Below are 18,028 nucleotides of genomic sequence, written 5' to 3' on the forward strand. Positions count from 1 at the left end.
GAGGATCTGTGTTCTGGATGGTCAGAGAGGGTACTAAAATTGGGACTGTCACTTTAAATAAGTTGGGCGGTATGAAGTAGATGTATATTCCTATTCATATCTGCCCGTATTGTGACATTCTGTCTTGCAGAGGGTTCAGAAATTCCTCTGACAAAATGGCATTTTCATGTACAACCAAAGTTATCTAATGTCATATTTAATGCATCAATGTCCGTTTCAGCTAGATTTTTTAGACATTGATATAATTTTTTTATTTTTTTTGAGACATTGACATATTTAAGGGAAACAAATTACAAAAGCAATGTTTACTTTATTTATATTGCCAACTTTAAGTAATGTTAAATATATTTATACTGGGTGGTTATATTATTATTTTAATGTTTTAAGTAATGATTTTTTATCTACTTTTGTTGAAGAATAAGTTTAGCCAGATTAATAAGATCCTTAGAATTGATAAAATTAACAAATGCAAAGTATATCCGAATGTTGTTGTGTAAAGTGCACCAGGTGCTGAAGAACCCCACTCTGTTCCGATTAATTGATTGATTAACTATCCCTTCTTTCTTCTGCACCCCAATATTTATTTGTGACTAAAAACAATAATATCTATAAAAAAAATAAAGAATTGATAAAATCCTTAGAATAATATACATTTTTCTAAATAGTGTACCCGAGGGCTTTGTTCACTAAATGTTGAATTGCGATATACCAAAAAATGCCCGCCCCATTCATTCTATGTTCCTCTATTCTTATTCCATCCTGATTTAATCTTCTTTTCATATTCACTCTATAATCACTATCATCTTCCTATACTGGGTTGGTTTTTCTGTAAACTCACTAAGGTTCTTAGGGCGACAGGCATGAGAGGGGCAGCATGGATGAGAGGGGCAGCATGGTCACTGACCAGCCTATTCTCATGTGCAATTAGTGCACAAACTGATCCCAGCAGCAAACCAAAAGACACCAGGGTTCTAAATAAAAATCAAGTGTGTGTGAATGTGAGTATATGTGTGTAAATCAATGTTTTTGTTTGTGTATATGAATGTGAGTGTGTGTTTATAGATGTGTGTGCATGTGTATGTCATTTTTCTAACAAAAAGGTGTTGAGGGAATTGCAGAAACACACACACACTGCAAATTCTACAATTCGAGGGGGGGTGCCAATATTAATTTCTGCTCCAGATGCCAGGTAAAATAGGTATGCCTCTGGGCAGGAGGGCAGACAGCTTGTTCCTACGAGTGTTGCCATGGGCTACCGTGACAATGCCTTGCCAGAAGGACAGTACAAGTGGTCTGCACTCACCAAAGGATGCACCCACTGGTCGACTAGGGATTAGTAATTCCCCCTCCCTGGCACAAGATAAGGAAGAGGGATGATGTAAATAAACTTAAAAGCCATTATCCACCCCCACAAAACATACACAACAGCACATTTCTCCTCAAATACAATGCAGCCTCACTGTCTCCCAACACACACTACAATCCCACAAACAAGCCTTAGAGCCCCTATCCACCAAAATATAACCTACAATCTCTGCCTCTCCCAGACAATTCATACAGCCTGTATGCCCCCACACACCATACAGCCCCCATAACACACACACTATAGTTCATCTCAACATACAGCCAATATTCACATGCATACTACACTGCAAACAGCCCATCCACACAAACACACACAAACGCACACAACCCACAACAGCCTCCCTCACAAACATGCAGCTATACAGCAGCCTCCACCCATGCATCCACAACCCCACACTCAACCCTACAAGCAGCATCCCCAGAAACATGCAACACGAAATGTAGTCTACACTCACATGCAACACCTCAAGCAGCCACAGACCCCACACATGCAAACCATACAAGTAGCACACTCACTAACATGCAACCCACACACATAACTCCACAAGCATCCATCACAGACACACACACACCACCCTCTCTTCACAAAGCCCTGTCCCACTACTCATCCAATCAACCACTTAATCACATTTGCTATCAAACGATTCCCATTCACCTATCCAGTCACATACAACCAACTTTTTGCACATTTGTATATATGAAGCTGTGGGTGCCCTAGGGGAACTGTTTCCATACCATCTCCTTTACGATTTATACTTTTATTTCTATCAATACCTTCTCAACTCATATCTCCTAGAACCACTATATGTCCACCACTTAGTCTTAAACTTTCAGACTGCGGTTTATCTAAAAAAATGAGTATAATGGAGCATTGACAAGGGATTTCCACATTTTAGGTAAAAAATAGTTGAGTTGTATTAATGTTCCAATTCAGCTACTTCACATTAAAATTTGCAGTTATTTGCTCAATTCTCCACATTACTCTGTTAAGTAAGTAAGCCCCATTTTCTTTATAACAGAGGAACCACTTTTTTTTTCTTAATTTGCAATCAATGCATGAATGCATCGTACAAATTAAGGAGGCAGAGAGAAACATTCTCCTGGCTCCCTCCCGCTGACCAAGAATCACTATAATTTCCTGTTTAAGTGATCCTTAAGAACAATTTAAATGCATTTTAAATTCTCATTTCCTTTTAATGGGAGGTAAATTCCAGAACTGTTAAAAAGAACACAACACCAGTATCAATTTACCGCTAATTGAAAGAAAAGTATTTTGGAGCAGTGTCTGTTTAATTATTCAGCAGCTTTTCATTTGGGTAAATGCGGTTTTAGATATAATAATACAAGCTTAATTGTTGGGCAAAACAACAGATCGCTTCTAGCTGCAGATGAATTGGAATCCATGGTAAAATCCCATTCATTACACTCTTTACTGCCATCGAAGCCTGAAGCGTCTTGCAGTATGTGTGTGTGTGTCTGCACATATGTTATGATACAGCAGACTGTTAGAAATGCTGGCTAGTTTCACGATTCACATATCTTCTAATTGAAATCTTTCTGTGTTTGTCTACATACCGCCTCTAGTTAATTGACTTTAAAAACTGTGTGTTTGTTTTAATAAAAAAAATGACTTCAATCAATGTTGGAGATTGGTCATTTTTTTATCTCACCACAGCTTTAATTATGCTTTATGTTGTTAAAAATATTTCAAGCACTGAACCACACTGATGAGTTCCAGAATAGTAAAACAGTACTATCCATAACTGGGCTTTGGTTCATTTATATCCTAAACCATGTATTAGCATTCACAGCTGTCCTATAAAACAGCAGGTCACTAGTGGAATAAAATTGGCGTTTTTAAATTAAATTAATGTCTTTTCCTCTCCATATTCCCCTATGTGGACCTTAAGCTTTTATAATTATTCCACAAATAAAGTGTAACGACTGATGATCATGTACCTTCACCTATTTTTAAAAAGGACAAAAAATAAGGGAGGGGGTGCATACAAGGGAAGAAAATGTACAGCTCGCATGAAAGGAGTTAAGGTCAAGGTTGGAAAAAGAAGCATGTATGGAGATATGTGACCTTGATAGCTGACATGGGTTTAGATGGAATGTGATCTTCATGAGAACCTGAATTTTTATTTTATTTTTAAGATTTTTTATTTTTTTTTTAGAATTTGACCCCTAGCTAAGTCTCATAGATGTTTACTTAAATATCTCTTACATCTGATATGGATTGTGAGCAGTGCTGTTAAGCAGCCTGCCTCATTAAACATATTCCGATTGCATTCCAATCTGGTATCATACATGTACAGACGCGATAGTAAATTGATGAAAACCTGCTGATATATAAATTCTATATAACACTCATAAAAGGTATTTCATGTCATCAAAGCTTTGAAACATACACATTTCTCCTAGCATTGGATGAGTTAACAAGCTGTTGATTTTAGTTAGGAAAAAAAGGGTAGAAATCAGAAATAGCTGAAAAGTTCACGAGGGCGACATTAAGGCTGGATTCTTTCATTTTATCTGTTTGCTTTTAAATTCAGTGACATAAAATATGTGTATGAAATATTTAACAGGCAGCCCAGACTTCATTAAAATCTGTGGCAGGGAATCTGTATGTGTGTGAGTGAGGGAGATACAGTGTGTGCATTAATGTATAACCCTTTTACCCCCAACAGCAGCTGATATTTAAAAATAAATTAATTAGAGCGAGTAGGAAGATAAAAGTCATTGGTCAAGCCTACCTAGGCCCATTCATTAAGAGTACATGTTTAATGTGTCAGTGCCCTGTGCTATTCTAATGTATGAGTGCCCATTACTCTAAAGTAACAAAGACCAACGATGTTTAAGAGGCTGCTCCTTTCTATAGACCAAACATATATATTAATGACACAGTGAAATATAATAATATATATATATATACAGTGTGGTCCGGAAATATTTGGACACAGAGACAAGTTTTGTTATTTCAGCTGTTTACCAAAATAAATTCAAATTACAGCTTAATAGTGAATATGGGCTTAAAGTGCAGTCTTTCAGGTTTAATTTGATGGTATTAACATGCAGATTGGAGGAAGGGTTTAGTAATCTTTAATATGTAGCCCCCTCTTTTACAAAAGTAACTATTGGACAATTGACTCAAAAGCTGTTTCATGGACAGGCTATTCCTTCATTATTTCATCAAGCTTGTGCTGTGAACCCACAACATGTAGTCAAATGAGCTTTTTGTGAAACAGGCCATCCTTAGGCTGCAAAAAAAAAAAAAAAAAGCATCATAAAGATAGCAGGAACATTAGGAGAGGCAAAATAAACAATTTGGTACATTCTAAGAAATAAAATGCGTCGGTGGGCTCTGTAACACTAAAGGCCTGGACGCCATCTGAAAACAACAGTGGCCGATGATCGTAGGATCCTTTCCATGGTTGGAAAAAAACCTTTACAAAATCCAGCCAACTGAAGGACACTCTTCAGAAGGTAGGTATATCATTATCCAAGTCTTCCATAAAGAGAAGACTTTGCAAGTGCAAATACAAAGGGTTCACCACGAGGTGCAAACCATTGACAAACCTCAAGAATAGAAAGGCTTGATGAGACTTTGGCAAAAAACAAACAAAAAACATCTAAAAACCCAGCACAGTTTTCAAACAGCATTCTTTGGACAGATGAAACTACAATCAACCTGTACCAGAATGATGGGAAGAGAAAAGTATGAAGAAGGCTTGGAACCGCTCATGATCCAAAGCATACCACATCATCTGTAAAACACGGTGGAGGCAGTGTGATGGCATGGCCATGCAAGCACTGGGTTACTAGTGTTTATTGATGATGTGACAGAAGACAGAAGCAGCCAGATTAATCCTTAAGTGTATAGGGATATATAACCTGCTTAGATTCAGCCAAATTCAGCAAAGTTGATTGGATGGCGCTTCACATAACAGATGGGCAATGACCCAAACATACTGTGAAAGCAACCCAGGAGACTTTTAAGGGAAAGAGGTGGAATATTCTGCAATGGTAGAGTAAATCACCTGATCTCAACCCGATCAATCCTGCATTTAACTTGCTGAAAACAAAACGTGTATAAATATTTTTTATTAAGTTTAAATATATAACAAGTACAATCAGAAATATCAAAGTTTGACAGTAATATTACGTAAAATTCCATAGACATTCTTGAACGTTCTGACATTGGACAAACTGTATTTAGATACGTACACATATTGGCAATGCTAGGGAAAAAAGAGAGAAGGAGCCCAGAATTGTTTTCATTTCTCGCACATTGGAATATACAGTACTTCAAAATTTCCTTCAATCTCATTTAACCAAAAAAAATTATGCTTGATATCATTACGTTATATTTCACATTGCCATAAAACTTACATAAAACAAGATCAACATACAATAGTCAACATACAAAAGGTGTCATGGGTATGATGTATTCTATACTTTACAAGTTTGGATAGAGCGCTGGGGATGCCTGGGAGGGGGAAGAGATCGCTAAGCTTTTATAAAATAATTGGTATTACTGTGAGTATTCAGACGTGTCCACATATAATCTGTCTTAATAGCATCTTCTAGTTTAAAGTCAAATCAGCCCTATTATAATATTCAAACCATTTGGACCAGATTGTGTTATATTTCAGGATATTACTATTATTAAAATAAAATGCTTTTTCCATAACTCCTTGATAATTAATTTGAGTCAAAATTTCAGTTGTGGAAGGAATGTTAGTACTTTTCCGGTGTCTTGAGATACAAATCTTTGTTGCCATTAATATATTTATTGATAAGAATTTTTCACATTTCTTTAAACCGTCGATTTTCAGATGGAAAAGAAAACTCTCCTTGGTGAGTTCTAGTAACTTTAAAACTAAGTCTTTACAAAGATTTAACACAATTTCCTTAATCTGACTTAGTTTTAAACAGTCCCACCATGTATGTTTTAGTGTTCCAATTTCGCTATCGCATCTCCAAAGTCGATTAGTATATTGGGAATTAAATTTACACATCCTAGAAGGGACTAAATACCATCGATTTAAAATTTTGTAAATGTTTTCTAGAATATTTATACAGTGTACCAATTTTCTAAGATGTTGAAAGGACTCTGTCCATAGATGGCACGGGAATATATTATCTAGATCTTCTTCCCACTTTAAGATGGTGTTTATTTTAGATTCTGGTGCAGATTTAATTATAATTTGTCTAATTCTAGAAGATTTTGGAAGTTTTGAACCATATAAGATCAAGTCTAAGGGAGACTGGTCTATTGTTTGTATTGTTTTAAGGAAATTAACTGAAAACAAAACGTAAGGCTACTATCAGGTTCCTCTTGCATAGAATAGTGTGACAATTTTAGGAGCTAGCCACTCTATTTATTATTTATTTATCAGTGACTTGTGTCAGAGATAAAAATCTCTTAAAGAAATTCTTTAGCATTAGCAATACAAATGAGTAAATAGAGTGTCTTAGTCACCGTTTAGGTTACCACCCCCTACTTACTTTTTATCCCACTCCCAAACATCTCTCTTGGTGACTGGCCTGCATCCTTGACTGAGATCAACCAATCCAATGCTTTCCTTAGAAAAAAACATTGGGAGGGTAGTATGCATGTACAGCAAAATTACACATTGCACCAATCAGATGGTCTTCATCAGATGGTCTGGACTATTTCTGAGGGAATGCCCCTAGAGGCAATTGAACCCTGCACTGTAAACATTGCCATTCATTTAGAACTTGCAGAGTTAAAATGAAAGGGACATAGCACGCAGGCCACTTCTTTGAGAAGAAGTGGCCGGGGTGCCTATAGTGTCCCTTTAAAAAACAAATGCTCTTATTGCAGTAAAGTGGTCCCTTAATCTACATTGCAATGCATTGAGCATCTGTTCCCTTTTTAATGTCTGCCAGCACATCAATCCACCAACAATAGTCGCTCTCCTCACTATAACACTAGCCTTCCATTGATTTTCTGCGCATTTGCTGTGAGATTCTAATTTGCTTGGTATCGATTTCAATAAAAGCATTTTGCTGATGAAATTAAGAATGAAGGGACTGGTGCTTTTTTTTTTTCCTTTTTTTTTCGTCTTTTCATAGCTCCTCAAGGACAAAGTCATCTTCCTTGTCACTTCCCCAATGTCCTCACCATGACAGTTTTTAATCTCTGTATTGTGGAGAATTGGCAAAATAATCACAAATAATTCCATCTCATAATTCTAGATATTTTCCAGCGTGACCTTTTTGGCCTAAAATGTGTAATTTCTTTAACAATGTTTCCCGATTTCACATATTCGTGACTAAAACCCAAACGTGATTAGTATGCCCTATGGTTTAATTGGAACAATATTGGTGCTCTGGACTATATGTTGGTACTATCCTGTCAAAACTATTTTGACTTTAAAAAGTAGTTTTGGCATTCAGTGTGCTTGTTGGTAACCCATTTAAAATTAACTGGGTTTGAAAAAGCCTAAAATAGATATATGGAAATATTTCTTTCCTGCACAGAATGTGAGCTTTTTTCACATTTCTTCTGGGAATTTTGTGACGCAGTTTCGATCAGTGAGATTTGAGCCAATAAGGTGACCGAATTCTCAAACTCTGAGCCGAAATGCACCCGAATCACAAACCAGCTGATACACTCAGTGGCTGAGCAATGGGGTCACGATTCTGGATTACACCTGTGGCAGCAAAAAAAAAAAAAAAAAAAATTATTGATGGGAAATAAATAAAGATGATTGAAGAAATCATGAAAGTCACTAAATGTTGAATGTATTCAAAGATCAAGTGAGAAATGACCAATAGTGGAGAAAAACAAGGAGCAGTTAAAATAAAACCTCTTTTTATATATTTTTATATTCTATATTTAATATTTATTTCTATATTATATAAATGTTACTGCTCCTCCTTTTTTCTCTTGGTTACTTTTTCTTTCTTGATCTTTAGAACAAATGGTAGGAAAATGCTCCTGTTAGTGTCATGCAAATGACATACATAATATACACTGATCAGTCACAACATTAAAACCACTTGCATGTACATCCTCCTCAGGTTGCCAAAGCAGCTCTGATGTGTCGAGGCATGGATGCCACAAGACCTCTGAATGTGTCTTGTGGTATCTAGCCACAAAACATAAGACATTTAAGTCCTGCAAATTGCGGGGTTTGGTCTCCATGGATTGGATTTGTTGTTCTAGCACATCCCATAGATACTCAATCAGATTGAGATCTGGTGAATTTGGAGGCCAAGGCAACACCTTGGCCTTGTCGTGTCCCTCAACCCATTCCTGAACAATTTTTGCAGTGTGGCAGGGTACATTACCTGCTGAAAAAGGGCACTGGCATCAGGGAAGACTATTGCATTGAAGGGGTGTACGTGGTGTTTTGACACCTTTCTATCTACAATGGCTAGCATTAAGTTTTTCAGCAATTTGAGATACAGTAGCTCTTTTGTGTGATCAGACCAGAGAGGCTAGCCTTTGCTCCCCAAAGGCAGCAATGAGGCTTGGGCACCAATGGTTGTCCTTCATTGCACCACTTTCGGTGGGTACTAACCACTGCATACCTTGAACACCCTACAAGACTTGTCATTTTGGAGATGCTCTGATCCAGTCCTCTAGCCATCACAATTTGTCACTCAGATCTTGCCTATTTTTCTTCTGCTTCCAACACATAAAATTCAAGAACTGACTGGTCACTTACTGCCTAATATATCCCACCCCTTGACAGGTGCCATTGTAACGATATAATCGCTGTTACTCACTTCACCTGTCAGTGGTGTTAATGTTGTGGCTGACCAGTGTATATTAAGTATCAATTTTGTAGTACACTAATTATCCTAATTTCCTACTCATTTGGTTTGTCTAATTCATCTCCTGAAGCAGGTTTTCACTATCAAAATGCCACTGAGCCTAACCAGCATATGGTCGAAATTCAGGTGTCCAGAAAAAAATGTTTTCTTGGGAAAAATGGTTCAGCCAAGCTGAATTTTTATTGCCTTGCAGAAGTGTAGTAGGATATGGAATGTAAAGTATTGATACTTTCATTCCACTTACATTAAATGATTGTGTGTGTCTGTTTTTTTTTTTTTACCATTAGCAAATAGTTTGCATGTTTTTAATATATGAGTAAGCAGTTATAAAAGCAGAAAACATGGGTCTTGAAATAGGCATGCTAGGCAATTAAAGACATTTATATTTAATATTTATTACTAGGAATAAAATCTGTCTTGCTACAAAGTAAATTACAAGGTCTTTAGGCAACATTTTATGTTGGCTATTCCATTTGTTTGTTTGTTATTTATTTATAATAAAAGATTATGCAGTCTATTTTAACACAATTTCCATTATTTTCTGTTTAATGTATGTAAGGTTTTACAAAGAAATGGCCATGATATGTGCATCATTCAGGTTTAAGTTACAGTGCATTGATAGATCAACGCTCAGCACATAGCTTCAGCATAGTCACAAAATTAACTCCTACCAAAGATGAAGCAGAGAAAGCAAGTTAACCCCATTACTACATAGATAGAATATAAGACCCTTTACGCACCTAGAACACAGCCCATTACAATACACTCAGAACGTTTGGCAGTACGTGTCTGGGGTGATAGCGTACCGTGCCAGTAGCCATTTCTTTACCTCCACATCATTTCGGCTCCATTTCTCTGGTATTGTGCGGTATGTCTCTGCCACACTGCCAGTCAGTTTTCCCAGCAGGATGGGGACCCATTCATGGAGCTCTACCTGGTGTAGTTGGCACTACATTTCAAAGTCCTGTAGGAACCCGTCGATGTCCCCCACTTGGTCGTCTAAGGTCTTAAAGGATTGGTGTGTGACCTTGATGCTGCTGTGGAAGCCAGAACTTCTACAGGATGAAACATAATCTGGAATACTGGCCGTAGCTTTGACTCTGCTAATGGCTAGTTCCTTGGTTCGTTCTCGCTTTGCCGCTGCTATGATCCGATCTACCACCTCATGGTGGGGGGTTGGGCCATAGAAGGCGAGTCGTTCCCTCAGGCATCTGGAGAGCTCATCAGAGGTTGTCTAGGGTGTCAGGAATCTGGATGGGTTGTTGGCTGGGTTGGGTGATCCATCCTGATCTAGATTCACTAGAGCCGCAATTAGTTTGGGTTTCTTTAGTCCCACTGGGTCTTGTGCCTTCTCAGTCATTAGTTCTTGTAGGGTGGCCACAGTAAATTGCCTGTAGTTTTCTGCCATATTTGTTGCTGTTGGCTTTCCGCTGGAATTCCTTGCTGGACTTGTTTTGTATGGAGGATCCCGCTTCTGGCCCCAGTGTCACAGGTTCGCTAGGCTGTTGCTGTTATTCCTTCAATCCTCCACTAGTCCCAGATGTGCTGAATATGGTGATATTACTATTGCTGTGTAGAGTTTCCCCAATATAATGGACAAAACCAGTTGTATTGGGTAGAAGAAGCAATCTTATTTTTATTAGGCCACACTCTGCTTTTTATTCAGTGCCCCTAGCATGGGGTTTCCAAGACAAAATCACAGGGATTTCCTTCCCACAAACCATTGTGTTTGAGAGATAATTGAGCTCCAATTAAGATAACTCAATTATCTCTCACATAAGAAAACTTACATACAATTTTAACATATTACAAAAATACATGAAAACAGTACAGGAACCCTACAAAAATTATATTCCTGAATACAGGGCCGGCCTTAGGCCTTTGGGCGCCCTGTGAGAGAAATCTTCACAGCGCCCCCCCTTCCCATCCCCCCCATTCCCTCCTCCTCCCCCCTTCCCCACTCCTTCCCCCCTCCTTCCCCCTTCCCACACACACACATGCAGACAGCCACACACAAACACACACACAGACATAGAATGTGACAGCAGATAAGAACCATTCGGCCCATCTAGTCTGCCCAGTCAGTCACACATAGGCAGTCACACACACACACAGGCAGACAGCCAGACAGCCACACACACACACACAAACACACACAGGCAGGCAGCCACACACACACAGGCAGGCAGTCACACACAGACAGCCACACACAAACACACAGGCAGACAGCCACACACACACACACACACACACACAGGAAGACAGACACACACACACACACAGGCAACCCTAAGGCCGGCCCTGCCTGAATAGCCCCTATCTGAGCACACAACATTTCTAAAAAGCGCTCGGATCGGTTCAGTAGAGCGAGAGTTGGGTACGAAAAAAAGTTTTGACCGACCGTTCCAGAGAATTGGTCAGGCTGGCCGGTCGACTTTTGGGAGTTCCTGTGCATACACCGGCGAACGCATCCCCTGGCTTTTAAGAAATTAATGCTTCTCTTGTTCACTAGTTTCTTACTCCCGAACGCCGTTCTCTTAGCTGGTCGGGAAATCGAACAGGTAGGGGTACAAGTTTCCACGGGGCAATTGCTTGTTTGTGGTTAACAGCCAGTGGCAGTGGTGTATTTAGGATTTGTGCTGCCCTAGGCAGGACGGTGCTTGGGCACCCCCCAGCCGGCCAGCTCTTGAGCCTCCCAGGACACGACGCAAACAAGGGATCTGCCTGGGCGTTTGGGATGCCTTGTTTGCCTCGTGTAAAATACGTCCTTGGCTGGGGGTGGTCGGTGATTACGAGGTGTTAACAAGGGGGACCACACATAGTCTGTTCAGTAACCGAACAGAAGGAAACGGATAGCCGAACACAAGGGAACAATTATTTGGTAGGGATTCCATTCAACTGCAGAGGGATATCAGATGAAACAAAGTGCAAATAATGGAACATTTACTAGGCGTCCCATCTCCCGTGACAACTGTAAATAATGGAGTCTGCAGACCATATCCTGCAGACAAGACTGTGGGGTGAATTTAGGCCTGGATGCGCAAATTAACAGCATTCCCATGAGAAGCCCTGTCTAGCAATCTGGCATGGCTACTTTTTAACCATGCACCAGGCCAATAACACTGGTGTTAGACACTCCCTTATTGTTCGTACATGCTACATTACATCATTAGTAGCTTCCCTCTTCTCATTGAGTAGGACAGGGCATTTAGGAAAGATTGAACATCTATCAATGAACTTAGAAATGATAGAACAACTGTTGTTTATCATAATTATGTGGATAAGAGGGTAGGACTAAGTGTTACACCCTTTCTCAAATACCATGTTGATTTACTGAAATGCCACCAATAAACTGTTATACCAGGTGCCTGAACAACAAATTCTGTGCATCCCATAATATGCCCTTGTTACTGGGCTACCTTGCTGGGCTTGATGTAAAGGCTGTTCTATTTTTATACTAAAAAAATAAAAAGAAGAAGCATTAGCTCTCAGTCAAATCTCTGACATTACTAGCTGAACATGTCCATTTCATAAGGCAAAAAAAAAAAAGAATATTCTATGTTTGTTCTTCTGTTTCTCCGCTCTGTTTTTAACTAGCGTCAGTTGAAATCTCCTTGTTGGTTTAACGGGAAAAACAAAATGCCATTGTTTAATAAAAATATAATGGGAGATTCACGTAAGGATCAATATGCTGTCTCTGTTCTTTTTCAACACAATTTATTTATAACGGCGTCTTGTAAATAAAGCATCAGGATCAGAATCTGCTTGTACGGACTCCTCCTGAGACATTTAATTGCCACTGATCTGTTTAGGGCAGCTGCACTGTGCTAAAATTTTGATTGTGTTACAGAACAAGATATGCTTGGTAAGGTAGGCTGTGATCTATTGATAAATCTGCAGTGGAAAATCAGGATGAACAGACCTCGAGAACTGTTTGTAACATCCAATTTGGAAACAAAAAGGCAAATGTATTTTTGAAACATTTCAATAGATACAAATGTTTGTTATGCATCACACTGAGATGGGGTATTACATAGCAAGAACATGCATTACCCTTTATTTTGGAAGACACTCCGTGACTGCAATATAAAAAAAAACAAATTATAAGACTGATGCAGTTATTACAGATTTGAGGGCTTGGTTTACCCATTATTTAATCATTCACCTTGCTCCCTACTATTTCATACATCTTGTTTATAGTTACCCAGCCTGTTTCTCTTACCCATTCTCTTTTGTATATTTTATATATTATTCTACATTTTTTTTTTTATTATTCTCTCGGTCTTTCTTACTTGTACCTTTCTATTGCTCCTTTATTGATTCATTAAATATGACTTCTTTCGACCCTATACAGCAGTCAAGACCAATGTGTCTTGAGACAGAATGTACGTTCACGGTCACAATTTTTTAAAAAATTCTTTGTAAATCTTTGTTTTATTGAGATGCAAGCAAGAAAGAACAGACAAAGACAAATCATTACCAGTTTGTAAAAATAGAAGAGGCATAAAAGTGGTTGTTACCCAATATGCATCACGTTGCAGGCAAGCATGCATAAAGATACCACATTGTTTAGTAGATGGCATTGGGTTAAGCACTATAAAAAAAAAGTGGTACCATTTTCCTTCTATTTATATATTTATTGCAAGCTATACCAGTGTAGTGTGGAACACATGTTACGTGTAATCTTGTGCCTGTAAATTATCTAATTTTAAAGAATGAGAAGAAATACTTAGGAGACAGGAATAATTAACTCATAATTCGCCCTTGGTATCTATATAGAGCCCAAGATACTTTGAGTGTACAGGCTTATAAGTACATTCTTGTGCAGTATCATGATGGATAACTTAAACTCGAGTGACTGCCCAAAATGTGATCCTTTCAAGAGAGGTTTTTTAAAACAAGAGCAACAAACCATATACGACATGAGCATAGAATGATGGAAAATAAAGGTGGGGTACATGGAGCTGAAACTATTTAGGGAATCAGTAGCCTTACAAAAGATCTGCCACCAGCTCTCTTGGAAGCTTAAGTTGCCCCTAACCAAGGGGGCAGGAGGGTGGGAAGGATGTAACTTAGCACATGTTATGAGCAGAATAGGCTGAAACTGTGCTTAGTTGAGTGGTTAAGATGAGTTGTCCCAACTGGGGAGACTCACTTATAATGATCGCAATCTACGGTGCGCTAATGAAACAGAACAGTAATAAAAGAGAAACAAATCATAACAAAAAGGTAATGAAGGCATAAGTGGGCAAAGCCTGCAGTAATTTTCAGGTTTGTCAACAGCCGAACCACCGCGTGTTCTCTTGGGACAAAATGAACCATTTGGCCAGGATCCTATGTTGGAGTAGTGTGGGTCGTAACCACTGCTGGGGGGTAGAGTAGGTAGTCCCAATGCTTGTAAGGAAGTTGGGGCATCAGTGATGGTGGAGAGCCGATGGACAGTCCCTTGCTGGGTAACCATTAGGGAAATGGAGAACCACATTTATAACCACTCCGGATTCTTTAAGTTGAGTTGTCACTGGTTTGAGAGTTCTATGCCACTGGAACATGGATCTAGTGAGATCATGATAGAATGTGAAGTGAGAATTCTCGAATGAGTAAGGGGGCCACAAATGAATTTATAATAGTGATGTTGGATAAGTAAACAAAATATAAATTAGTCGAAATAGCCTCTTTTTTTTGTCTTTGCACCATTCCCTTGTTCCATCTTGTGACATTGCAGGAGACATAGCACACCTGCGTAGTTTTCAAATCGCCAGCCAATTTGCCATTTTTATTCTTGCAGACCTATTAACAGTATTAGTTATTCTAATGCTATAAATGTAGTATCATATACAGCTTTCCAGAAAAGTTGATAATGCAGTTGTTGATGCTGAATACTGACTGTGTCTTGACCTATCAATGGACCATCTCAACAAAGCCCACAGCAGCATTCTTGATCCAAAGTCTAAAGCCAGGTGGATTGTGCCAAATAAATAAGTGGCCCAGCAAGAGACTTGCTTTAGAGGTCAATATGATATTGATGGTTTTAATGAGGTGACAATATTAAACTGTAAAAAAAGTTGCACGTTTACCAGATTTTTAGAATGGCACTTTAACATATGTTTAGTAATTCTCATAGTTCATTAGTTAACAAGTTAACCAGTTTAGCCAATATGCTTTGTGTGTCTTACATAGCTAATAAAGCTGCTCATAAAGACAAAATATTTTGTTTATTTCTTTGTAATTAAACCTGATCTTTTCTTTACAGGGAAATCCTTACATGTGCAATAACGAATGTGATGCCAGCACACGAGAACTTGCCCACCCTCCTGAACTTATGTTTGATTTTGAGGGCCGGAACCCAAGTACTTTTTGGCAGTCCATTACATGGAAGCACTATCCCAGTCCTCTCCAGATCAATATTACTCTATCCTGGAACAAAACCATTGAGCTCACCAATAACATTGCCATTACCTTTGAATCTGGCCGACCTGAAAAGATGATCTTGGAGAAATCACTAGATTACGGGAGAACGTGGCAGCCGTACCAGTTTTATGCTGCTGATTGTCTAGATGCATTTAGGATGGAGCCCAAATCCGTGAAAGACTTAACACATAGCACAGTCTTGGACATTATATGCACAGAGGAGTATTCCACTGGATATGCAGCACATGCCAAGACCATATCATTTGAAATCAAAGATCGTTTTGCAATCTTTGCTGGGCCAAGGTTGCACAATATGGCGTCACTCTATAGTCAACTGGACACCACCAAAAATTTAAGGGATTTCTTCACTGTAACAGATTTAAGGATTAGGCTTCTTAAACCAGCCACTGGGGCCACATTTGTAGACGAGAGGAACCTGGGAAGATATTTCTATGCGATATCGGACGTCAAAATTCATGGCAGGTAGGAGACATTTGATGTGTTGTTTACATTCACCAATAATCTTTATTTTTGTAGGGTAACTGCATTGAAGTATTGTACAATTGCAGTGGAACATTTTGATTAACCCCTTAAGGACCAAACTTCTGGAATAAAAGGGAATCATGACATGTCACACATGTCATGTGTCCTTAAGGGGTTCAACAAGGCATAATTGAATAAGCATTCTGCCATGAAGCTTTGTTTAGTGTATATATAACACGCTTCTTAAGTGGGGTACAGAGCAGGCATCTCAAACTCTGCCTTGTTCCAAATGTTGTTGAACTACAAGTGCCATGATTACATAGAAACATAGAATGTGACATCAGATATGAACCATTCGGCCCATCTAGTCTGCTCAATTTCTAATTCTCTGAATTTTAAGAATTGTGGGAGTTGTTGGCCATTAGCATCTTGTAAACCGGAGGGCAAGTCCTTGTTATAAAAGGTTTGTCATTAGACATTCTATTAGCACTGTTGTTTATACAATCTTGTAATATCTTTAATTCATTAATTTTCTATATTTAAATATTTCTAACCTTTGGTTTTTTTTTGGGCTGGGGGGAGTAGATTGGTTATACAGGATGATCCAGCAGACCAATGGAGTTTAAAAATAAAGGCATGTAGGGTCTTGTCATTACACGGATACTGGTTGTGTAAAGAGACATCCGCTTTCTGTCCTCATTGTGGACATGCCTCAAAAGGGCTATAGAGATGAAGAGACCTTGTACATAGAGTGCTTTTAGATCTAAAGACATGTCAAAGTGGGTTTTAAGACAATATATTAGTCACAGGATCCCATACCATACCCAAATGAAACTCAACATATGCTGAACAGGTTCATCTCCTAATCAGTCTCTGTGCCTGTAGAGCCACGGTAGGCTTCTCACTGCCCTGGGCTTTCAGTTCCTGACCATAGCCCCTGAGTGGCACAGACACTGTTTTACAGTGGGACACAGATCTAAACAGGCTGTATATTATGCTCCATGTAGTCAGACACATTCTGCATATAGCGTTTCATGCTTAAGCCTCAGATTTTGTGCTTACTTTGGATATTACTCTTCTCCATGCAGCAGGTAAGTGTATAAAAACACGAAGAAAATCGTTGCATCTCTTGGGTACCTATTCTTGCCAACACAGGATTAAAGGCTTATCGTGGAATACTCTGTGGATGGTTTCAGGACCTGAACAAAATGTTTCATGCCGAACACTAAAAATACTGTCTCTCCCATCAGGGTTGGATTAAATTCTGGAGAGCCTTTTTTGCAACGGGGACTGGACAGATAACGGGGATTAGCTGCTATGATACAGCAGGCTGACTGCAGCCCATTAAAAAATATGAGTTGTTGCAATTAGACCTTTCACTGCCAGTCTGTTCAAGGAGACAATGCAAAACTCTATCCTGATGCCACTCATAACATTAAAGAGTGTAATAGTAGCTGAAGTGAACAAGACATAAATATCCCAGGTAGCGTTTTCCTTAGAATTTAATAAAAAGGTATATGTGCCATGAATTCTAAGTTTCTCAGTCTTATTTAGAATAAGGTGATATGGAAGTTAATAGAGATTAATATTTGTTAAATTTTTAAAAAATATATATGACGAGAGGAGTCTCATTAGGATTTACTATCTAAACAATAAACTATAGTGAAATGAAAAATGAGTTTCATTATTTACACTAAAAGAGTTGAATTGTTAGTCTGCCATTGTAATTTAATTCATGTCAGTTTGGTGTTTAGTGACTAAATCCCACTGTATGGCTGACTGCAGTTCCTGTCTATTTCAGGGCAAGTTTGAGAACTAGAGAAATGGGCACACTCATATCTCTCAAGGATTGGGAGGGGAAATGATACAAAACAGCAGTTTATCATTTATAATGTTATATTCAGATAACCATAAAGGGATACTCTAAGCTGACACATGTGAGACTCTCTAGTCTCCAGTA

The 18,028-nt window shown here is 38.6% G+C and overlaps 1 protein-coding gene across 3 annotated transcripts in view; it reads left to right on the plus strand.

Moving 5' to 3' along the window:
• Window positions 1–18,028, plus strand: part of NTNG1 (netrin G1) — a 262,767-nt gene that overhangs the window by 122,395 nt on the left and 122,344 nt on the right. For all 3 annotated transcript variants that reach the window (XM_063426081.1, XM_063426082.1, XM_063426083.1), the window contains exon 3: window positions 15,428–16,068. In XM_063426081.1, the coding sequence (XP_063282151.1) occupies window positions 15,428–16,068 (641 nt within the window). The remainder of the gene's footprint in view (window positions 1–15,427; window positions 16,069–18,028) is intronic.

The sequence above is a fragment of the Pelobates fuscus genome, chromosome 7, assembly GCF_036172605.1.
Source record: "Pelobates fuscus isolate aPelFus1 chromosome 7, aPelFus1.pri, whole genome shotgun sequence".
NCBI classification, from domain to species: Eukaryota; Metazoa; Chordata; class Amphibia; order Anura; family Pelobatidae; genus Pelobates; species Pelobates fuscus.